This window comes from Rattus rattus, chromosome 5 (genome assembly GCF_011064425.1).
Source record: "Rattus rattus isolate New Zealand chromosome 5, Rrattus_CSIRO_v1, whole genome shotgun sequence".
Lineage (NCBI taxonomy): Eukaryota > Metazoa > Chordata > Mammalia > Rodentia > Muridae > Rattus > Rattus rattus.
Window position 1 is genome coordinate 50,997,456 of NC_046158.1, and position 24,784 is coordinate 51,022,239.

Genomic DNA, 24,784 nt, shown 5'->3' on the forward strand with positions numbered 1-24,784 from the left:
AAATGTCTGTACATGATGTACAACAAAAATATTCAGTTTGATAATAGGGTAAGAGAACTGAGTGTAATACAGTGTTAAGTCTGATCATTATCATTTTGAAATACTTTACTCTTAGTAGACTTCAGAAAAGAAAGACAAAGAATCTTTCGCATCTCAGGCTGACCCTGCACTCACAAACAGGCTAAGCATAATGTGACCTTCCTAGCCTTCTGCGTCACCTCCGCGTTCTGGGACTGCATGTGTATGGCACCAGGCCTACTTTTGTGAGGTCCTAGGGTTTGACCAGGGCTTTCAGCATGTTAAAGCAAGTACTCTACCACCTGACTCACATCCCAGTCCTGTTAGTATATACTGAGTAAAAGCTTTATGCTAAAAGACATGAAAGATACTTTAGCTTTAAAAATTAAACAACACAACTTTAATGATAAACATATTTACTGTTAGCAAATACTACATATTTAAATTTTAAATAATAATTTTTAAGGCCACGCTAATGGTAGTCTGGGTAGTATTGAGAATAGTGGTTTTACACCAATAAATTTCACATGACATTCATTATTATATCATTTCACAAAATATAACAAATTCCTGCAGTGTGCATGTGGACACAAACGCACTGGTGGGAGAGAGAAAATTACGTTTATTCAGGGGTATTAAGATTCTAATTTGGGGAAACAAATTTAAATTGTCTTTTAAATGTGCTTTCATATGTTAAGAATTTTTTTCCTCTTTTGGTTTTTCAAGCCTGGGTTTCCTGGAACTCACTCCGTAGGCCAGGCTGACCTCAAACTCAGAGATCCACCTGCCTCTCGAGTACTGAGATTAAAGGCACGAGCCAGTATGCTCAGCTCAAGAATTTCTCTATTGCTATATTCTTTTCTTTTCTTTTTTAAAGATTTACTTATTTATTTTATGTACAGCATTCTGCCTGCATATGTGACTGCAGGCCAGAAGAGGGCATCAGATCTCATTACGGATGGCTGTGAGCCACCATGTGGTTTCTGGGAATTGAACTCAGGACCTCTGGAAGAGCAGTCAGTGCTCTTAACCGCTGAGCCATCTCTCCAGCCCTCTATTGCTATTTTCAAAAATAATTTATTTTTAATTAATGTGCACTGATATTTTGCTTGCATGTTTGTGAGGGTGTTAGACCCCCCTGGAACTAGAGGTACAGACAGCAATGAGCTGCCATGTGGGTGCTGGGAGTTGAACCCAGGTCCTCTGGAAGAACAGCCATTGCTCCTAACCACTGAGCAGTTTCTTTTCTTTTTTTAAAATTTAAATGTAGATTTATTTATTTTGTACGTGTGAGTGTTTTGCCTACATGCACCACATATGTGCATGGTACACACAGAATTCAGCAGGTCCCGGGTTCCCTGGAGCTGGAGCTTCACCACACGGGTGCCGGGGACTGAGTGTAGGTCCTCTAGGGTGTTACCCTCTGAGCCATCTCTTCAGTCTACCACATTGAGTATTTCTTAATGGGTAAAAGTTTCTACATGTAAACCTAAGACACCATCATCATTTTCACAGAAAAGATTTGTTACATTCAATATCTTTATGTGCCACAAAGAAAATATCAATGACTAAGTTAATTTGGAATTTGGTTATCATCTTTGAACATAAATTTGCAGACTTTTTTTTTTTTTTTTACAGCTTTGATTTTGATTAAAAAAAAACTTAGTAAGGACAATTTCGCCTAACAAGTCAGCTTTAAATTCCAGTTTCCAAGGCAACGTATGTCCTTGCACACTGCTTAAAAAATTGTATAGATGTAGTTACAGCAACACCAAGGCCAAATGCTGACTATAACCGCCTGCTTTCATCTCCTTTGAGCTTCAGAAGCAAGCTGGCCTCTTCCTTTCTGGGGACCCCTGCTGCTCTGCCCACCTAGTGAGAAGGCCAAAGGAAGTGACCACCCAGTCTTGAGTGTGGCTGTTGACAGAATGGGGAGAGTGGCTCTTACCTGCACATTTCACTCCCTGAGCAATGAGGCCCCACATGAAGTTGGCACAGTATTCACACCAGTGTGGCCCTCGGAACGTATGCACCTGAAGAAGAGGCGGGCAGGGTGGAGAAAGGGGAGAGAGACATCTGTGAGGAGGCTGTCGTGTATCAGTCAAAGCAGCACTGCACAAGCCACACTGAACTGGAGATGCCTGCACTCAGAAAGACTGACTGAGTGGGACTGACAAGTGACAGTTTCTCAGAGCTTCATTGCTTCTTTTAGAAGTTATGACACATCCAGTCGGCAGACAGCAATTTCCTTTTGGAAACAATGTCTACCATGGAATTTTCCAATGAGTCTCTTCAGGCACAAGTAGCCTCTTCTGCACGCTGGGCAAACACTGGCATGTCTGAGTGTGATGGCTTGAAAGGTAAGAAGCAGGGTTGACAATGTCTTGAATGTAAGAATTCAGCTTATGTGGCAATAGTGGGTCATAAATCTTAAAGTGACACTGGTGGCAACTGAATCATAAAAAATGTTCTTCAAAACACTTGATATTTACCACGTTAACAAACAATTGCACATCGTACCCGCAAAAGCTACAGTTAATGAGAAACTGAAGACTGTCATTTCATGTCTGTGACGTTACCATGCTCTCACAGACTTTCATGAATAGGAAAAGTAAAAGATTCTAGTCTAATGCTTGTACCAGAACAGAGAAGCCATGAATTTGAACCCTACACATTAAATAATGGAATTAAAAAAAAATCTTGTCTGGTGTGGTGGCACACTCATAATCCCAGCACTAGGGACGCAGAAGCAGGCAGCTCTCTATGATTTTCAAGTCAGTCAGGGCTACACAGTGAACGAATGTCTTAAAAAATTACATATACATGTGTGCATGTGCATACACATACACACACGTGCACACACACACGTACACACTCATATATTTAAAATAAAAGTGAAAGCCATTTATATAAATATACATTCATATATATATATATAACATATAATATATATTTAATAGTTTGGGGCAAATTCTAGTTGAAAATGCACTAGAGAGAGGATATAGGAAGTCAGTTAATTTACTGCTAATTAGACTTAATTAAGGTCATCGTCTCCTTCAGGAAATGAAAATATGGCAAAAAAAATCAAGTGTGATGATTTCAATGGTTGAATCTACGGAAGCAGTTCTGTAAAGAGTAAAAATGTAGCTAAAAATTTTATTTTTCATAATTGTGATATTAATCTAGTGAATGGGTCTCAGAAATAAGCTAATGACTCTAGAATATGAATATGTATTTGTGTATATTTTACACAGATGTATTATTTCTTCAAGCCCAAAATGTCACAAGTGTAACATTTCATTCAGAAAAACTATGCTGATTGAATCATGAAAACACCACTGATTATAAAATAAGGCTCAAGTTCAAAGATGTTAAAATATCCCTATATATTCAGTGAACTATAGTATGTCAGCATTCCGACTGCTAGCTAGAACTGGTAAAGTACCCCTCTGAGGCTGCGGTGGACAGCCCACAGTTCACTGTAAATAGGCGTGTTTGTGATTATAACAAGCAAGCCTGAAGACCAGGTCTCATGTTAATTTTGAAAAAGAGGTCATAATTCCTCTTACATCTTTTATGAAAAGGGTCAGAAATGCAACACATTTGCCTCTGAACTGCTAATGATGTTCAGAGCCCATAAATTCAAAGTATTTCATGGGCTTGCTAGAACAAGGCCCAAGATCAAAAGATTCCTTCCAATGCTCCTGTGCTTGTTTCTGTTCCTCAGAGTGAATGAAACTGGATGACCCTCACTGCACTCTGATGGGAATGTGGTGAAGGAGACCACGGGCATGGGCTTGCAACGGTGCGTGTGATGGTGAAATCACTACAGCATCTAAAGGGACTTTGGAGAAAGTCTTTGGCCTACAGGTTGCAGGCCTCATGATAAGTATGAATTACTTACTAAATACGTAGGTGAATAAAAATGGAATGAGAGGGGTTGGGGATTTAGCTCAGTGGTAGAGCTTGCCTAGGAAGTGCAAGGCCCTGGGGTTCGGGGTCCCCAGCTCCGAAAAAAAAAGAACAAAAAAAAAAAAAAAAAAAAAAAGGATGGAACAAGTCCCAAGAAGAATTTGTACCTATCATTTACCTCGTGGTGAAGCATCTGAAGTTACACCATGCAACAGAGAGTGCTTGGTTTCTTACTTAAACATAAGAGCACTGACTACCACTGACTACCAATGTTAGTAAGTCCCTTCCTGCCTCAGGAGAGAAGTGACACTTCAGAAGACACAGGGCATCTGTTCACACGACACATGCTGAACAAAGAGTTTTCTCTGTTCAGCCCATGTTCTCTAATCAAGGCTGCATGTGCACGTCTGAAAGCAGCTGTGAGGGACTCATTACTCATGCCCTCAGGCCAGTACAGAATTCTTATAAAGATTTTCTACACAATTGTGGGTATTTTGTTTTTGTTTTTTGTTTTTTTAAAAAAAGTTTAGAAGTCACTTGCACAGCCCCCAGCAAACTGCCTTAGCAGCATCAGGCCTAGCTTAACTTCTGCTTACACAGTGCGGTCAACCAGATTCCCTGTGGACATTTTACACCTAGAATTCCAGGCCTTACATTTCCCTCATTCTGTGATCACAGTCATTCCACGACAATGGACTGTGCCTCCTCTACTGTTGTGTTCCTCCAGAGGTCATCAACATAAACAGCGAGTTCATTCATTCATTGAGTATTGTATATATCAGTGAACATAGTTCACTGTTACTGATGACAGACACAAAGAGAGGAAGGATGTAGGATTAGGGAAGCCACAGTAGATTTAGTCTGGAAAACAGTGTGAAGTGCCCATCGAAGTGTCTAGAGCATGGCTGGAGAGAAAGACACTGCTCAGGCTTCAGATACAGCCCCTGAGTGAAGGGGACAAGTCTAGAGGAACCTGAACTGGGCAGGATATTTTGGTAGCCATCAGGTTGGATGATGTGGGCATGAATTTGGGCAGTACAAAAGAGAGAGGAACTGGAAGTGATGGAGGTGGGAAAGAGCCAGGCTAACTACTCAAGTTTAAGACATGGCATGTGAGATACAAAAGCAGAGAAAGTCAGTTAGGAAGGGAAAGGGTGGCAGGGAGAGAGAGGTCACTGATGGAACACAGTCCCTAGGGGAAATGGAGATAGAATCGGGAGATAGTTACCTTTGAATGAGTTAGCTGGATAGGAGGAACCCTTACTCCTTTAGCACCTTGTGTTTCATGTAGCACAAGCTGATAATGATTGTTGCCAAGACTGACCTTGAACTCCAACCCTTCTACCTCCATTTCCCAAATTTTGGGATTATAGGAAAGTGCTACCTGATTTAAGAACAGCCTTTAGTAGTGGTAGTACAAGCCTTCAGTCCCAGCATTAGGGAGGCAGATCTCTGACTTTGAGGCTAGCTTGGTCTATAAAGTGAGTTCCAGGTCAGCCAGAGCCACACAGAGAAACCCTTTTTTAAAAGTCAAAACAAAACAAACGAACAAACAAACAACAATGATCAGCCTTTAATGTTCTACAGCACAGTAGGTAATTATAGCTAATAACGATTAGCTGTATACTTTAAAAGAGCTAGTAGAATTTTGAATATTATCAACACAAGGAAACAATAAATGTTTGAGTAAGGCTCATGCCATTATCTTGGTCTGGTTACTATACTTGTGTTGAAATGTTACATTGTGTCCCTAAAGAATATGCAATCATGTGTCAATGAAAAGAAGCACTCCTTCATCTGTATAGATTCTAGTACAATGCCGACAGGTAGTACTTGGTGCACAGTATGTACAGACACTGAAGTGTGCTAACAATTTTATAGAAATGGTTGTATTTTAAAATGAAGCTAATCAAAAAGTATCATGTGTTCAACTATAATGAAAAGGTCAAAAGTGTCACTGCTCAGGTAAGAAGGAAACAGAAGGAAAAGGAGGAAAGAAGGCCTGCAGTTGGTCACAAGAAGCTTTGGCAAGAAGCCCAAGACCACAGGAGCTAGGACCTTTAGGCTTTACACTGCTAACATGCTAGGGGAACTCTACCACTGAGCTACATACCCAGCCCTTTTGTCTGTGTGCTTGTTTTGAAAGACAGGGTCTTTTGTGGAGTCCAGGCTGGCCTTGAACCTTAGATTCTCCTGCCTTAACCTTGTCAGTTCTGTGATTAACAGTGTGGGCCCCCATGACTATCTGACATTGAAACTTTTGCCTGGAATGCTCTACCCTACATATAGCAGAGGGTGTCAGATCTGCAACCGGTCGGTACTTAAGGAATAAACACTAATTGAAGTCTTGGTAAGTACACAACCGAGAGGCATGCATTGTACAGCACTGTCATCTAAAGTACCTAAGGCTTTTGCTTTCCTGTTCTGAGGCTGCCAACTCTTTCACTGTCCTCACCCCTGCTTGCTTTCTTAGTTGCTGACCCTTAGTTGTTGTCCTGGTTAGTTGTTGCTGTTGGTTGGTTTGTCAATTCTATACAAACCTAGATATATCAGGGAAGAGGGCACCTTGACTGAAAAAAAGAAGCCTTCATAAGAGCGGCTGGTAGGACATTTTCTTGGTTAGTGATTGATGTCAGGCAGCTCAGTGTAAGCAGTGCCACCCTGGGCAAGCAGTCCTGTGTTATGTAAGAAAGGAGGCTAAGCACATTACGATGAGTAAGCCAGCAGTGTTCCCCAGCAGTGGTCCTCCATGGCCTCTGCTTCAGTTCCAGCCTGACTTTCATTGATGACAAATTGTGAGCTGAAACAAATCCTTTCTTCTCCAAATTTCTTTTTTGGTTATGCTGTGTTTATCACAGCAATCGAAACCCTAACTAAGACTGTTGTGGACTAGGAAATCTAACAATAAGATTTTGTTAGCCCTGGATATAAATGAGGAAAAATGTTCTATCTTCTTGAAGGCCATAATTTTTTTCTCCTTAAAGTTCTATGTTTATGAGTGTTCTGTCTGAATTTATGGCTACACATCAGGTGTGTGTCTGGCGCCTGAGAGGGTCTCAGGTTCCCTGGAACAGGAGTTTCAGATAGTTGTGACCCACCAAGTGAGTACTGGGAATCAAACCCAGTTCCCCAGGAGGTGCTCTTAACAGCTAAGCCATCTCTTCAGCCTGCCCTTAAGGCCCTTCTGAGCATACAAAACTTTTGTTCTGGGTTTTGGACAGTTAAGTGGAATGAAGTGATCTTATGAGTAAGAGACTCCACCTTACCCTCTGCTTGCTGTCTGACCTGAAGTATACACACGTACTGGCTTTGTAAGGTGGGACGGAGAGGGCTGATACTGACAATTCTATCAATTCACCAGAAACAAGCCTTGGGAGATTCTTTTGGTAAGAAAATTCAAAGGAGCATCTCTGGTAGCACTGAACATTAGTTAGAAAAGCCACTTGGTAAGACGACACAGAACTATTTTTCCTAGGCTGCCTCTAATGCTGTTGGTCCACCTTGACTGGTCAAAGTAAAGGAATGCTGCCTACATGGCACGGCCAGCCAGTTTTAAAGCCCTTTCCTCTTGTGCACCTGGAAAAAAAGACAGCCTTATCATGGCTTGCACAATTACTTTTTACCTTTGAACAACTCCTTTCATGCTAATTGCTCTGTTTAAACAGTAAGATGCATCTAATTGGTGAGCTCCACTAGAGTCCTATCATTGAAGGCACGAGCCAAAGCCAGGCTGAAAAGGGCAGAGGGTGTGAGATAGGAGGTGTGTTAAGAGAACTTAAGGCAGTGTCACATATCTGCCAGGCAAGGACCTTGGAAGACAGTGAGGCCATCCTCAGTGGGGTGTGCTGTAATGAACACACCTGCTGCCTGCTTTTACCACTGTCACAGGATGGACAACTCCACTTTAAATACGAGTAACAGACATAGCACAGAAGAAGGCCGCCACACCAGAAGAGAAAGAACACTGCAGCCACATCCTTATTATCCTTCTCAGTTAAACAGTCTTAGAATCAGGGAAGCAGGCAAACGGCCTTGTAAGCCAGTGGGAGCGAGAAGAACATTAGGGCAGTGAGGTTTTCTGGCGAAGGTGGCAATGACATTTCAGCTGCAGCTTTCTCATTTGTGTGGCTCTGATGACTCAGTCCTCCAGCATGGTATGGTACTGGGCAACAAAAGAAGGGAACAGATGATGAGGATCAAACGGAAGGAACACAGACGTGTAGGCAGCCATGCAGGAAACGCCATTTCTTCCACACTCTTCAGCTTTATGGTTTAGCGAACACCTTTTTATTGCTGTTAAAAACATCTCACTATATAGTGTAGGCTGGCTTGGAACTCACAACCTTCCTGTGTCATGCAACTGTGATCCTGCACCATCAGGCTGAGAAAGAAGGCCTTCAACTTTAACTTACTCATGCTAGTCTCACCAAGATAATTTAATTTTTTTTTTTGATTACTTGATATAAAATTTACAGTGTTTGTCTTAATTGGATTACCTGCTACAGTATACACACACACACACACACACACACACACACACACACACACACACACACACACACACCTCAGAGATAGTGAGGTGTGACGAGAACATATCATATTAGCTACAAACAGCAGTAAATACATGAGTTTGTACAGTCTCCTGCAAACGAAGATGAGGTTATAATTAACAGAGGAGAGCTTTTAGCATCATCACCACATCTTCTGGCCTGTCATTTAGTCAAATCTAGTTAAAACTGCCCTGAAACACTGGAGAAAATATAGAGTAAGGTTTGGGTTAGGTTAAGCTACCAACACTACCATTAGCTGGCCATTTTGTTCGAACAGACTGACAATGCCTTATGTTGATATGATAACCTCAGTTGGTACAGAGAAGAAGTGTATGGGCTCTTGCTGAGCAGTTTCACACAATAGTTGGAGACAGTTAGGTGCTGGAGCAGGACAAGTCGCGGTAGCAGAAGACTGAAGCCAGGCAGGCACGGGACAGTTCACGGGGAGGGCCTGAGGTGCGATGATCTCTACAGCTGACTGCTGAACAGACAATCACACAGGGGAGGAGTTTCGGTCTGCGCCAGGTGTGTACTGCACAACTCGTCATTGCAAATAGAGCATCGTTCTGACCAGTTTGACAAAGGAGAGAAGACTGGTGACTTTATATTTTATATTTCAAGAATGGAAAAACTGTTCAAAATTGAGGGAAGTACCATAAAAGTCCCTCCAGACTGACAGTGGCTATAACAGAATAAACACTGTCCTGAACTATAAGCAATAAACCAGGGAGAGAGAGGGAGAGTTGATCCAGTATGGCCAGACCATGGTGTTAGCCTTGCTATACTAGAAGGACAGCTATTGGGCAGCATAGTCTCTCGGCTGTGTTCCCATGTAATGAGAACTATAAAAACAGTTCTATTAAGTGGTGTATGAAGCAGTACTTTGAATATGGAGAATAGTGAATTATTGTTAATCCCATTCATAAGAATCATTCCCTGGGCTAAGTAGATGGCTCAGTTGGTAAAGTGTTTACTGTATTTTTCTGTTCAGTCCCCAGAACAATGTGAAAAATCCAGGTATGGCACCATGCACTTTTAACAGTGCTGTAGAATTTACTGGGGTTCACTGGCTAGCCAGCTGGGCCTCATAGGTGAGTTCCAGGCTAAGAGAGAGACAAACAAAACAAAACAAAAACAAAAAACAAGCAAAAAAAATCTCAAAACCAAAACCAAGGTAGATAGCGCCTGAGGAATGACTCCTGAGGTTGACTTTTAGCCTCCACATACATACATGCAACTACACAAAACATATATGCAACTACACACAAACATACATGCAAATACACACAAATATTCAGGCAACTACATACACACATGCAACTACACACACACACACACACACACAAATACATTTACCCTAACCAATACAGGGTATTATTAATAATTAAATTTCTTTATGATTTCCTTTATGATCTACCCATTTCCCCAATTAATACTATTTCTGTGGGAGAAAATAGCTCTAAAAGTACAGCTGAGCTTTTAAAGCACAAATAAGTGAAGGTACTGGGACTCATATGCAGCTACATTAACACCAGCACAAACACACCTGATGCTGAAGGAATGGCACTTTACACAGTGCCATTGATCTGAAACCTGGCTATCAGTCAGCTAATCATGAGAGACATGTTGTTGCTATATGTAGCTCTGGCTTACCTGAAACTTACTTGGTAGCCCAGGCTGGCCTTGAATGCATAACTTTCCTGCCTCTCTACCCAGTGCTTGCAACAGGTGCTGTTACCCTTAGCTTTTTTTGTCCAATTTTCATCATATTACAAGATATAAATTATGTAGTAAAAACAGAGGGGCATGATGGCCCACACTTTTAATCCCAACATTCTGCAGGCAGAGACAGAAGGATCTCTGAGTTTGAGGCTAACAGGGTCTACAGAGCAACTTGCAGGAGAGCCAAAGCTATGCAGAGAAATCTTGTCTTTAAAAACATAATAACAACAAACATAAAACAACAATGACCAAGCCGCTTTTCAGGTCAAAGTTAGATGTTTGAAGGCGTCCTTTCCATCCTTTTCTCCAGACAGTTTTCCCCTTAAGACTGAAGGATGTCAAATGTAGAATATTGTTTTATAATATTAAATTGGATTCTTTCAAGGCAAGGCAGCTCAGCAGCACAGCCAACTCTGACAGCCTGAATCTGACCCTGTGACCCTCATGTGGAAGGAGAGAACCCTCTGCTCATATGGCACTCAAATGCCTCCTACCCTTAGCGCACTACACACACACAAATACATTTACCACAACCAACACAGGTTCTTAAATGTAACATTTAAGAAATCCAGTGTATGGAGCTGGAGAGACAGATGGCTCAGAGGTTAAGAGCACTGGCTAGCTCTTTCTGAGGTTCAATTCCCAGCACCCACCTAGCAGCTTGGAACTGTCTGTAGTTTCATTTTCAGGGAATCAAACACTTTCACACCAATGCACATAAAATAAAAATAAGTAAGTTGGGGTTGGGGATTTAGCTCAGTGGTAGGGCGCTTGCCTAGCAAGCGCAAGGCCCTGGGTTCGGTCCCCAGCTCTTAAAAAAAAAAAAAAAAAAAAAAAAAGTAAGTCATACAAACATGAAAGAATCCAATGTAATATTATAAAACAATATTCTACTTTGAGAATTGGATTCATCACTTGGATAAATGAGCTTGTATTGGGCTGGAGAGATGGTTCAGCAGTTAAGACCACTGACTGTTCTTCCAGAGGTCCTCGGTTCAATTCCCAGCAACCACATGGTGGCTCACAACCATGTATAATTGGATCAAATGCCCTCTTCAGGCATTCTGGTATACATGCAGATAGAGCATTACTACAATAAATAAATAAATAAATAAATAAATAAATAAATAAATAAATAAATAAGAATATTTTAAAAATGAGCTTGTATTGAAATATCAGTGGTAAATGCAGAGTTGTGGAGCCCAGTTCCAAATGATGGATCTAGGATACTGCTCCTGCACCTAAGGCTCGGGAGTCACTGCAGAAGAGGAGGTGGGTGATAGCAAGAGCAGAGGAGCAGAGTCAGGTGTGAGATCATGTCTCCTAGAGATGTTGGAGAAGCCACTCTCATGGAATCTCGTCAAGGGGCTGGACACCACCAACAGACACACTAGCAGCTATGGCCAGGGGTGAGGGAGCCAGAAGACCTCAACACACATAATTACAGCAACTACAGAATGCCAAGTGGAGAAATAGTTTTCCTGAGGGAAGAGTGCACATACTGCTTGGTGATCTAATACCAAATGGAAGTAAGCCATAAAAACACAAAAGTAACACTATACAGCCTGAGGAGGTTATATTTAGGAATACATGCATGAGTGCACATGTAAGCACGCGGGCGCATGAGTGCACGCACGTACACACACACACACACACACTATATATATATATATATATATATATATATATATATATATATATATATATAGAGAGAGAGAGAGAGAGAGAGAGAGTATACATATACAGACATGAGTATAACAACAATTAAAAAGAGGTCACTGCCATGCATGTGGTGGTACACACCTTTAATTCCCATACCTGGGAGGCAGAGGCAGGTGGACTCTTTGTCTACAAAGCAAGATCCAGGACAGCTAGGGCTATTACACAGGGAAACTCTGTCTCAAAAAACAAAACAAACGAATGAACAACGTCATGAATTGGAAAGAAGGCGGGAGGGGTATGTGGTTGTGTGGTTTACATGGGAGGGTTCGGAGGGAGGAAAGGGAAGCAGGAAATCAGGCAGCTGCATTATAAATTCAAAAATATTTTTAAAAATTGCCTTATTTTTAATTATGTGTGTGCATATGTGTACATTCACATGAATGCTAGTGCCCCTGGGGGCCAGATGTATGCATTTTTCTGGAGTTGGGGTTAACTGGCTGTGGTGGTGCTGGGAACAGAATCTGAGTCCTCTGTAAAAGCAGTATGTATTCTTAACTGCTGAGCCCTCTCTCTAGCCCTCAGTTTTAATTCATTGAGACAGACTCACTATGTAGATCAGCTGGCCTTGAATTCACAGAAATCTACCCACCTCTGTCTCCTGAGTGCTAGAATTAAAAGTGTGTGCCACCATGCTTGGCCAATTTTGTTTTCTAACTGAATATTTACTTTAAGGGTACGTCCTTACTGCTGTTACTGAGTAGGATGTTTATAAACATCAATTAGATCAAACTGGCTGGTTAACGCTCCAATGCCCCTACTTTTGGTCTGTTCTATCACTGACAGTATTACTGAGACTTCTAACTATGATGTGGCCTGTCTATTTCATTTGCAGTTCTGCTGTATATATCTGGATCTGTTAATAGGCATATATACACTTTAAAATATTACATCCTCTGAATGAACTTTATCTTTATTTCCAAAGACAGTCCTTGCCTTATAAATTAGTAAATTAACATGTATGGCTTAGATCTGGGCCAATTAGCATTCTATTCTCTTGACAGGCTCTACTGTGCAGAGATGGATGGACACAGCATCAGGCAAATGCATGCCAGTCCTTGAGTTTGACAAAACCACGTCTCTGGAATAGGCGAGAGAGACTCTGGCACAATAAAGAACTGGAGCCTCTGGCACCCTCCTGTTACCAAATGAGCCTAAAAATAGCTCAAAGTTGGAAGATTGTCCTGGTTGCATGTTATTTCCCCCAGGATAAAGAGGATTTTTAATGCTGGACTTCTAATTATGTGACACATTGCTAGTCTGGGTTAGGATTCCTGATACTTACAAGGAAAAAAATCTCACAAATGTTCTATCAAATGGTAAATGTTATCCAATAGTTCCATGTTATTAAAAATGAAAAACCAAACTACTGAGCACCCACAGTCAGCAGCAAAGCAAACCTGCATGCCTCCAGGGAAGGATGTCTCCATGATCTGGACTGAGCCAGGAGCACGAGTTGAGGCTGGGTCACATGTCAGAGGTGGAGCTCCGGAGGTAGTTTTAAACCAGAGAAGGAGCATGCAGGAAGGAGCAGTAAAGACTGCTGACAGAATGGCAGAAAACACGTACAAACGATCTATCGGATGGGCTAGTATCAGAATATATTAGAAATTCCGGCACTTGATAGCAGAGCCACGCCCAAGCAGCTTTAATTTTATTTATTGTTATTGGTTTGTGTGTGTGTATATACATGGTAGGGGCACGCATGCCAAGGAATGTGTATAGAGGACAAGTTTTATTAGTTGGTTCTTCCTGCCACCTTGGATTCTAAGGACCAAACATAGCCTGACAGCCTTGCAAAGCAAGTACTTTTCCCAGCTGGGTTACTTTGCCTACACACCTTCAAATAACTCCAAAAAATGGGTAGGTCCGAGATGTGTATTTGTGTGTGTGTGTGTGTGTGTGTGTGTGTGTGTGTGTGTGTGTGTGTGTGTGTGTGTCTCTGTCCAGGAGCTCAAGTGCAGCCTGAAAAGGAAGCATGGTAAGACTCATCTTAAAAAGGAAAAGGATGGGAGGCTCAAATAAACATGTATTAACGGAAGATGCAAAAAACGATTAACATGGAAAGATCACGTACTATTATTAATCTCAAGGAAAATGTAAATCAAAATTAAAGTGGGATGCCACCTCATGGTGGTTAGAATGCCTATTCCCCAAATGGAGACAATCACTACTGGTGAGTGTGGAGAAGCTGCGATCCTGACGGTGCCTGTGGGAATGTGAAATGCTTCAGCTGTTAATGAGAACAGCCCGGCTGGTCCTTAGGAGGTGAACACAGGCCATCCCAGAAGTCTGATGTCAGGATCTCAAAGAGATAGCTTCACCTTCTGTCAATAGCAGCATTAACTGTGCATTTAAGGTAGTTCTTAACAGCCAACTTAGGGGAAAAAACACTAAATATCATGGATGGATGAGTAAAGAAAATGGGTAATATTCAATGAAACAGTCTCACTTTAGCTTTCTATTACTATGATCAAAACACTGACCAAAAGCAACTTGGAGGCTGGGGGAGTATGTTCTGGCACATATACATGCTGGATTACAGTCTACTGAAAGCCAAGGAGGAAACTCAAGCACGACAGGAAGTTGGGGCAGGAACTGAAGCAGACATGGAGGAGTGCTGCTTACTGGCTCTCTCAACATTGCTGCTCCACTTGCTTTTTTTTCATACCAACAAGGCCAGCTGTACAGAGATAGCACTGACCAATGTGAATTGGACTCTCCCACATCAATAATTAATCAAATATGTGGCCCACGGACCTGTCTCCAGGCCATCCCTCAAACGAGATTCCTTCTCAGATATGTCAAGGCTTGTGTCAAGTCGACAGAAACCAACCAGCACAGGTGTATTAATTTAGATTTTAGAAATAAATTTTACCACATGTTAAATACAGATGAAAATGAAGGACACTGTGAAATAGGCCAGTCCACTAGGACATACTTCAGATCCACTTCCATGTGGAATCTCAGACAATTCAACTCATAGAAACAGAGAGTGGATTCCAGGGATTGCGAGGCCAGAAAAGTGGTAAAGTTGCAGATGATCTATTGTTTGTGTCTAGTTAACAGTTCTGTTAACTAGTCAACTAGTTTATGACACTGCCAGCTAGTCAACAGTGGCTAGTAATAGTGCACTTAAATATTTGACAAGATCTCATGTTCTCACAACAAACAAACAAAATCCCAACCTGAAAAATCAAAACTCCTCCGCATTTTGAAGGACTCTAATATTTCTAGTTGTGCTTTGAATGTTTGTTTCTGGCTGTCACATTACTGCGAGAGAATGTGATGCCCTACCACCATTCACATCACATTCACACACTGAACGTTCAATTCTGGGAACAGGGCATTAGTAAAGGATTTAACACCCATGTTCATGCATAAAACTGCATGTTCTCCTCAATTACTCTACCCTCTGCATATCTGGCAGGGTGTGCACATGTAAGAGCTGCCCCTGAACACGTGAGGATAAGTGATGAGGAAATGAAGACAAGTCAGGGAAGCTGAAGTACTCTCTCTCCTTTCAGGGCTGAGGAATAATGTGGCCAACATGTTTCAAGCCTATTAATGTGCTTCTCTTGCTTTAACAGTGACTTATCCTGGGCACACAGGAGGAGATCTTTTCTGGGGCACATGGATATGGGAGCAACTTCTACAAACAAGGGACTGTTTCTAAGACATGTCTGTCCCAATAAGATCATTTTAAGAATAGTATTCTAGCAAATATGAGTGGGAAAAATATTGTTATATAGCTTCACAAGAGGTAATTTGTACCAGAAAGGCCATATCAACAAGGAAAGTAGAATGAACCTTGGAGAAAACCAGATTACCAGCTATCTTAGGACTAATGGAGACATGGATCAGAGGTTAAGAGGGCTGGCTGTTCTTGGGGAAGACTCAGGTTCAGTGCCCAGCTCCACACCAGATGGCTCACAGCCGCCTGTAGCTCTAGTTCTGGAGGAATCTGACACCCTCTTTCAGCCCCTGTGGGCTCATGTGGTACATATACATACATGGAGGCATCCATATAACACACGACAGAAAAACACACAAATCTTTAAAAAGTAATGACTTGTGAGAATGTGAGCATGACTGCTTCTGAGTTAGGCCGAACAGCTCTTGCCCCATGAAGTGGCAGAGACGTATAATGCAACTACGCCAGAGCCCTGGTGAAGAGCTCCTTTCTGGGTTATTAGTGACAGCACAAACTTGCTGATCAACATTGCTAATCTATCACTACACTATCAGAACGAGGTCATCAGTCAACATTTAAACCATCAGCAAGGAGTGAGATGAGAGGGTTTCAGTGCCGGGGCAGCAGAGGCCCGGGCAGAGGAGGGCAGCAAGCCTTCCAGAAGGGAGAGGCAGAGAGGCAGGGGGAGTTACGGGGAGAGGCAGGGAGGCAGAGAGGCAGAGGCAGAGGAGGAGGCAGAGGCAGGGAGACAGGGAGACAGGGAGGCAGAGGCAGATGTGTTCATTATTTTTGGCTCTCACAGCATCTGAGAAGCACTAAGCCAGGTAGCAACAGAAGCGATGTTCTTGTTTTTGTTTTTGTTTTAATTGGATATTTTAAGTATTTACATTTCAAATGCTTTCCCATTTCCCAGTTCCCCCTCTCCCATCCTCTTGCTTCTACGAGGGTACTCCCCCTCCCACCCACCCTCTCTCACCTCATGCTCTAGCATTCCCCTAAACCGGGGAATGGATCCTTCACAGGACCAAGGGCTTCTTTTCCTATTGATGCCATCCTCTGCTACATATGGGGCTGGAGCCATGGGTCCTTCCATGTGTACTCTTTGGTACATGTGTTGGTGGGTTACTCCCTGGGAGCTCTGGGGAGTCTGGTTGGTTAATATTGTTGTTCTTCCTATGGGGCTGCAAACCCCTTCAGCTCCTTCACTCCTTTCTTTAACTCCTCCATTGGGGTCCCTGTGCTCAGAGAAGTGAAGTTCTTACAGGGACCTTATAAGTGATTTTTTTTCCAACCTCCCAGTTTCTGCTCATCAGTCCTTTTCTTGTCTGACTGCAGAGGCAGAGAGAACCCCATTATGTACAGATCTTGGCTATTTTTGTCTTCTTTGGCCCACATTCAAAGTGAAGAGAGGGGAATGTGCTTAATATAAAATACACATTGCAGTTCCTTTTAACCTCTTGTTTGCAGAAAAACTATTCCTTTAAAATCTCATGTTGGATACTACATGTTTGTATCCATAAAGGACAGTACATTACTGCAAAAGCTTAATAAGATACTTTAGGTAACCACATTAATGAAGCTAAGGCAGAAGAATCTGGACTTTGAGGCTGACCTGGATTACATAATAAGTTCAAGGCCAGCCTATGCTATATAGTTAGACTCTCTTAAAATTAAAAAAAAAAAGTGCAAAAAAAATGTGATGTTATCAGTTTTCATTTCATTTTTCAGAAGCCTGTAAATCTGATTAATAAAAAGAACACGTCTTAAGTCTGTAAGTCTGATTAATATAAAGAACACGTCTTCAGAATGTACTTCGTATTGAGATTTTCTGTTGTCTGTAGAGTTGGTTTCAAAGTAACACGTTCACTATGTCACACTGTATACTAAGTCAGTCAGTCACTCAGTCAACACCTCTTAAACATGTACCAGTTACCAGCACTTTCCCACATGTGGTAAAAGGGAAAAAGATTAGAGTGGGGAGAAAGTGGTGAGGCGTTTAGTGGGTACAACACAGGGAGCAAGGAGGCACAGTCACTGAACATAAAATTTCAGTGCAGTGAAAGAACAAAACCAAAACTCCTCTCGATATGTATCAAGCGAAAGAGCAGAGGGCCCGGATCTGCGTGTCCCGGGGGGAAAGGAAAGACCCCTTCAGCAGGAGTGTGACCACTGCTGCCTTTCTGGTTGCCAAGCAGCAGGACACTCTGCCTGCTGGCCAGGTGCCTACTACATGTATTTAGGAGGTCTTGATCATTAACCTTATCATGGAAGCCTCCTGTTATGGTGCTATTTGAATTATATCACCAATTTGCATTTTGGAAACCACTGCCTGCATCTTCTCTTGGAAACGGAGGACTTTATTGTACTCTGTAGTACATAAAATATTCAAGTGCTCTTATGTAAACCCCATTCTACCTGGGAGTTGAATGGGAGCCCCTAGGATCATCCAAGACTCTCTACCACACTGTGATCTACGCTAGGAGGAATCACTCTTTTATATAAATGAATCGATCGATATAAATCCAGAAAAAAAAACCCAGTTAGAGATAATATGTCATAATAAAAATAGTGGTCCATGTGCCTACATAGACCAGGAACTTAAGTTTTCTGTTCTAGAAGAGAGGCTTAGAGAGATTAGGCATTCAGGCCAATTAGGCAATGGCCCGTGTCACCAGCAGATGCCTAAGGACAGAGGCTGAGTCCCCAGTCCTTCCCAGAGCCTCAGAAGTCGGATGCAATCAATGACAGTGGAGGTCGGGGGCAGCTGACTGCTTCTGTGTTACTTTTGATATTTTTTTTAAGTTTTGTTTTCTACACGTGGTATTAGGACAGAGTAATGCTCTTTACAATAAAAACCCTCTTCACTGAGTGTGTGTTTCTAGGTGCATAGATACATGCACACAGATGGTTCTCTACTTCCACCATGGAGATCCCAGAGATAAAACCCTCAGCCAGGAGCCAAGGAAGTTCCTTGACCTACAGAGCCATTTCATCAGCTCAGAATAGAGTAACTCTTCAAAGAATTTGATTAGTTAGAAATACATTCAATTTTCATGTTAAATAAAAGTTAAATGAAAGTTTCATGTCAAAAGTTTATATACTGCCAAGCAACCAGAGCTTCCAGGGACTAAGCCACTACCTAAAGACTATACATGGACTGACCCTGGACTCTGACCTCGTAGGTAGCAATGAATATCCTAGTAAGAGCACCAGTGGAAGGGGAAGCCCTGGGTCCTGCTAAGACTGAACCCCCCAGTGAACTATGATTGTTGCGGGAGGGCGGTAATGGGGGAGGATGGGGAGGGGACACCCATAAGGAAGGGGAGGGGGAGGGGATGTTTGCCCGAAACCGGAAAGGAATAACACTCGAAATGTACATAAGAAATACTCAAGTTAATAATAAAAAAAAAAGTTTATATACATTTAGAAATATCACATGGTACCTAATATATGTATAAATTTATATGCAATTATAAATAAAAACTAAAAATTATGAGGTACTGTGTGATGTTATATGGGTATACATCTCTAATATTCAAATCACGATAAACATGTCTCTTGAAACATTTGCTTCATTTTACTTTTTGGTAAAAATATCTAGAATTCCTTCTGCTAGCTCTTTTGGAATTATGCTCAAATTTATACTGACATCTTACCCAGCTTCTACAGAATGTGGTATATTTACTGCTAAAATGATAACTTCCCTAAGATACAGGAGCCTTTCTCTGATGCAAGAACAGCAGAGGGGAGGGAGGGGAGTGAACAAGAGCGGGAGAGGAGGGGTCGGGAGGAGAGGAAAAGGTTACATAAAAGCAGAATCCATTTTTAAATGTTCCTCCTACAAATCCCCAGTCACAGGTCCAGCTGCTCCGAATGGCTTCCTCCTTGGTGAGTGTTTCCACCAAAGGTAACCAGTGCTCTTGCATTCACCCCAAAATGAGATCTGACAGCTGTGCACACCGCCAAGCAGCATTACGTAACGAGCAGCTCAAGAGGCTGAAGAGAAAAGCACACTGAAAGGAGGCTTTGGTGAGGGCCCGAGGTCACTGGAAAACACTCCACTGAGAGAAAGAAAGCTGCAGGCAGATCACATGGCTGGCAACCATGGAAACAGTCCAGTTTTCCCACAGTAGAGCTGACCGCACATGAGGACCACAGGCAGTGCCCTTCTAGGCCAGCATCTGATGGAGGGAGGTCCTGCTAGGGCTGCAATTCTTTCAGGAATATTCTCTGAAATCAAGTAGGACCCCTTCTTTTTTCTTTCTTACTTTTTTTTGAAAACATTTTTGAAAATGTTACTCCACAGGCACATTTTAAAAATAAGTTATTTTTAATAGGAGGAGTCAAATTCTGAGACTTCTGACCTTATTAGTGATTCTAAACACTGTGTAGAATGCTTCACTGTCCCACAGAAAACCCTTCTTGACATGGAGGGTTAAAGAACAGGCCTCAGCTAGGTTTTATCTGTGAACTCCAGAGAAAGAAGTCTCCCATGTTTCATGTGCTTAAAACAGAAGAAAACCCAAATAAACAGACAAGTGTGCTGAGAATGGGGTAGAGCCCCGGTACAGGGTCTGCCTGGCTGTGCAGGGGTCTAGGTTCAGTCTCCAGCTGTGGTGGTGAGGGTCACACAGCTAATACTTCTGGATGCACAGAGTTTACTTCTTATAAAGCTGTGTGAAAAAAACCCTAAAAGAAATAATCTGCAGGAGAAGGGAAAGTATATGCTTGTTCATGCAAATTATTCAACAGACCCGTTTACTTCTAACCAATACAGGTAAGAAGCATTTACAGACCCCGATTTAGCGCTGCCAGGATCATCTCATAGGCCAGCTTTGCCTGTGAGATGCACCTCTTTGAAGATACTTTGGAAGTCCCAGAATTTCTAGAATATGTGGATGATTCTTCCCTTCAAATGCATAGACATTTTATGGGCCATTTTCCTGGTAAAAGTCCTGTAAGACCAGGCTATAAATCACCCAAACTCAGCAGCCTTCAGGTATTTATTTGTTTGTTTATTTTTGGTTTATAAGTGGATGATGTGGCTAAGACTGGATGTACATATTTCCATTTTCTGCCAATTTTTGATTCGTTGAACTGTCTCAATTCCATATTATAGCAAAATATTGATTGAAAAGTAAGGTTCACATCATTAACCCCCAAACAGTATGAAGACTGCGATCTATTCCTCACTACAGAAATCACGGAGTACACAGAGGCATGTTTGTTTGTTTGTTGTTTTGTTTTTAGCATGAATAAAATAAATGCTAGTGTTCAAAGTCAGGATGAATTATAAATCTGGGATTAAGTCCCTTAGTAGAGAGCCTGGTGCATTCTATATGCTGAATAAATGTTAAATAAATTAACAGATAAAAAAACCAAAATTTCCAGATCTAATACCTTTTTTGCAATCAAATATTCCCATTCTAATATCAGCATTAATAATATTCTGTGTAAACTCAAGATTCTTGAGTCTTTAGACAACTTTTATAGGAACTTTTGTACTATCAGGAAGGTGCTATAGAAATGCTGGCTCAGCTGCCTGCTCAGGGTGATTGGGTCTCCTTACACATGGCTTCAAGTTCCACATCCCTGATTTAGCATATAAAGGGCACAACTTCAAGGCCTTACATCACACAGTAAGTACAGGTTAGATCTAGATACATCTCAGGCCAACATACATATACATATATATAATCTCCATAAAGGAAGATTCAGGTACACTGCATAAAACATATTACAGCAAGAATTAAAAACAATATAAGCAAGGTGAAAGCCGCCACAGAGAAACACAGGGAAGCTGCCAGTCAGAGCCTCTATGGTCCCAGGGCAGCAATCTTCCTTTTATTGTGGTCAATTTATTAACGGAAGGAGGAGAGAAGACAGAAACTATGGGAAATGCATACCATCTGCTCACTCCAGATTCAACTGCACATGTCTGCTACAGCAAAGCCTCTGACCAGAATCGGACAGATAAGACCTAATCCCTTCCTGAAATCACCAACAGAAGAAGATACATTGCAAAACAGATACATACATGCAAGACCAAACTCATGTTAGAGACCTTTATAACATCAGCTAAGCTCAGCAGTGTGCACACGGTGATCCCGGAGAACATTATCGCAGCACCTGAGAAAATGGGGCTGGATTTCTAGGAGCTCAATTCAGCTCCTCCTTAAATAAAATAAAACCAGGATTTAAACATGTTCTTTCCTTGAATAGCAAGAACATTTCAATCAAATCACCTTAATTTGTCAAAGGCATCCAAGGATGAGCCTGGAACATTGCACATTCCAAGCACTGAGCATTCCTTATAAGAAAAGACTAGAAACAAATACTCTTACCTTGAAATTGTGAACCTTCTCATATTTTGGAATTTGTTCATTTTCTTTCAGAGTTGCTCTTCTAACAAGTGATGTCAACTGCGAATAAGCAAAGAGTTTCAGAGGTTGCCAGATTGTCACAGACGACTTTTGAGAACCCAGTTTCATTCCCAAGGCTGCTATCAATAAATCTTGCTGACGGCCCTCTTGCTTTGATTTGTGAACTGTAGCTCTATTAGTTTTCCTCCCCGACCAGGACTCTTTGGATGGCATTTTGATACTCAAAGGAATAGAAAAAAAAACAAAAAACAAAAAACAAAAAACCCTGTATCAGCCTGCGACTGCCGGTGAACTCTACTCAGCTAACACATGAGCATGCTGCAGCCAGCTCAGAGCCCTAACCTAGAGAGCCGTGGCCACGCCACACACCAGAGCACAGGGAGGTGCAGAAGGGTGATGAAGCACTTCTTCACAAGGACGATTAACACACAAATTCTCTCTTCCTTTTTTTTAAACAGGGCTCTATATTTAAGCTTCTGCAAACTTAAAGTCTGGAGAGGAAATCAGGCTGTGCTAACACAGAAAACATGCTGCATCTCTCTTTGGGAGTCCTTTTTTAAAAAGCCTGACAATTGTGACAAATGACACATTGCTGAAAGCTTTCTTCTCTGCTCATCATGTCAATGTCCATTCTGAATGAGAGATGCCTACATACAGCCTGCAGTCAGTCGCTAGCAACAGACACCCGGCGAACTCACTTGCAGGAGGGGGTGAAGAGGGAGGGATTTGCAGGGGAAGCACGACTAGACTGGCCACAGTAAGAGAGGAGACAACCAATGAAAATCCAGTAACAGTATTTAAGTCCTGTGTTCCTCAACTCAATCCCCTCCCCACCCCCATGCAAGATTTTTCTTGCTGGCTCAAGGAAAGAAAAAAATGACTTGTAGAAAGGTAATGAGCAATGAATGAGTCCTGAATTAAAGGCAGAGGAAATTAGCACATACCACGAGAGGTTTTATTTAAGTGCAAAGCCAAACAGGCAAAAAACCGGCTGCCAGGTAGACTTTGAAGGGCCAGGCCATGACTCTGTGTGGCATGTACGTCATGAGTCACTCCACTGAGGGTGAACCCAGACTTCTTATTCATGCATTGTGGTGGCGCTGCTTAACTAAACTCCAGTTTTATTAAAGATGAACAAAAATGGCTACATATTTTGATGAAGAAGACAAGGAATTTGTGTGTATTTTCATCCAGAATAGAAAGCATGCATGTGGCATGGTTGATATCCTCTAGTAGGCAGCTTTGTCTACACTGTGAGTATTTGGTTGCAGATCTACACTTAATGTACCAATTTGCTAGAGACTAGTTTCCTAGTCTCAATATTTTTTTGTTCAGAGTTTGAGGCTAGAGGAAGGGAGCTAAGACTAATCCCTCAGATGCACAGGCCCTATATGAAGTGTAGCAGTGCTTACCAGACCCTGGTATGTTTGTCTTCACTGTAGAAAAGGGGCTGCTGGCTCAAAGACTCAAACCCAGTGCTATTCAAGAGCAATGACTACAGATCCCTAAGGGGCTTCCCCACAGCTGAACCATGACCCTGACACAGAGTCTCACATGTAGCCCTGGCTGCCCTGGAGATCACTTTGTAGATGAGGCTAACTCATCTCAGATTTACTGAGAACTGCCTACCTCTGCCTCTGGAATGCTGGGATTCAAGGCAGCTTTTCCCTTTGGGGTTTTCTAACCATCTCCCATCTGTTTCCTTGTCCTTGCTATGTAATTAATCTTATGATTCTAATGCTACATTGTATTTAAGGGATCTAAAATTCTGGATTTAAATAAATTGGGGTTGGGGGCTGTCGGTTATCAGCAGAAGCATGTGTTTGGAGTGTACAAGGACCCAGGATTGAGCTTTAGACCAAAACCAAACCAAAATAGAAATCCAGTCACCTGACCACTATACACATACCTCAGATTTTATAAATTATAGGAGTTATTCCAATGAAAACTCAATTTAATTAAGACATGAGACATCCTTAAATTATATTAAGATGTTGGTAGTAATGAGTGCTCGAGTGTGTGTGTACAGTAAAGGCCAGAAATCAATGACTGCTTCCATTGATAAGGTGCAGCACCTTCTTGTTCTGAGAAGATGAAGCTCACTGAGTTGGCCAGTCTGACTGGCCAGTGACCTTAATGAGCAGCAGAGCTCTGCCTGTCTCTGCTCCCTTGCCCAAACACACTATGCCATACCCAGCTTTCATGTGGGTGCTGAAATCTAAACTCAGGTCCTCATGTGTGCACAGAGAGCGCTTTACCTCCTCAGCCATCTCTCCAGCTCCATAAACTGACTTGAAAACATGTCCAATTATCATTTTCTTTAGTCTATACAGAGTCCTTTTATTCTTTTTTTTCTACTGGAAATTAAATCTAGGTCCTCAGGCATGCTAGTCAAGCACTCTCCCATCAATACTATATTCCCAGATCCTTTGTTTTTTAAATTAGGCAAATAAAAGATAGACAGTAGCATTACTCTATTCACATTTCAGTTTCACAAATTTAGCTTTAGATGATTGACAGAAGATTATAAAATGATACTACTGAGGGGAGACACACTGGACAAAGTTTTCTTGCCTAAGCGGACTCATGTGCTGTCATGTGATGACTGAAAACTGTGTCAGTCAACTCCTTGGACATGTGCAGCTCAAAGTCATGTTAACCCAGTCCTCAGTAGGCATTAGAAAAAAAAAAGCCCAAAGGCAAACATAATGGTATTTGTTTTCAACAATGTATAAAACAAAGCTTCTAACTTAAAACAAACAAACAAACAAACAAACAATTATGTG

General features: G+C 41.8%; 1 protein-coding gene across 2 annotated transcripts in view; it reads right to left on the reverse strand.

Annotated features, from left to right (window-relative positions):
* The window catches only part of Chn1 (chimerin 1), a 152,968-nt gene that overhangs the window by 21,604 nt on the left and 106,580 nt on the right, over positions 1-24,784 (reverse strand). For both annotated transcript variants that reach the window (XM_032903501.1, XM_032903500.1), the window contains exons 7-8: positions 21,960-22,037; positions 1,967-2,051 (exon numbers count right to left, since the gene is read on the reverse strand). In XM_032903501.1, coding sequence (XP_032759392.1) covers positions 1,967-2,051; positions 21,960-22,037 — 163 coding nt within the window. The remainder of the gene's footprint in view (positions 1-1,966; positions 2,052-21,959; positions 22,038-24,784) is intronic.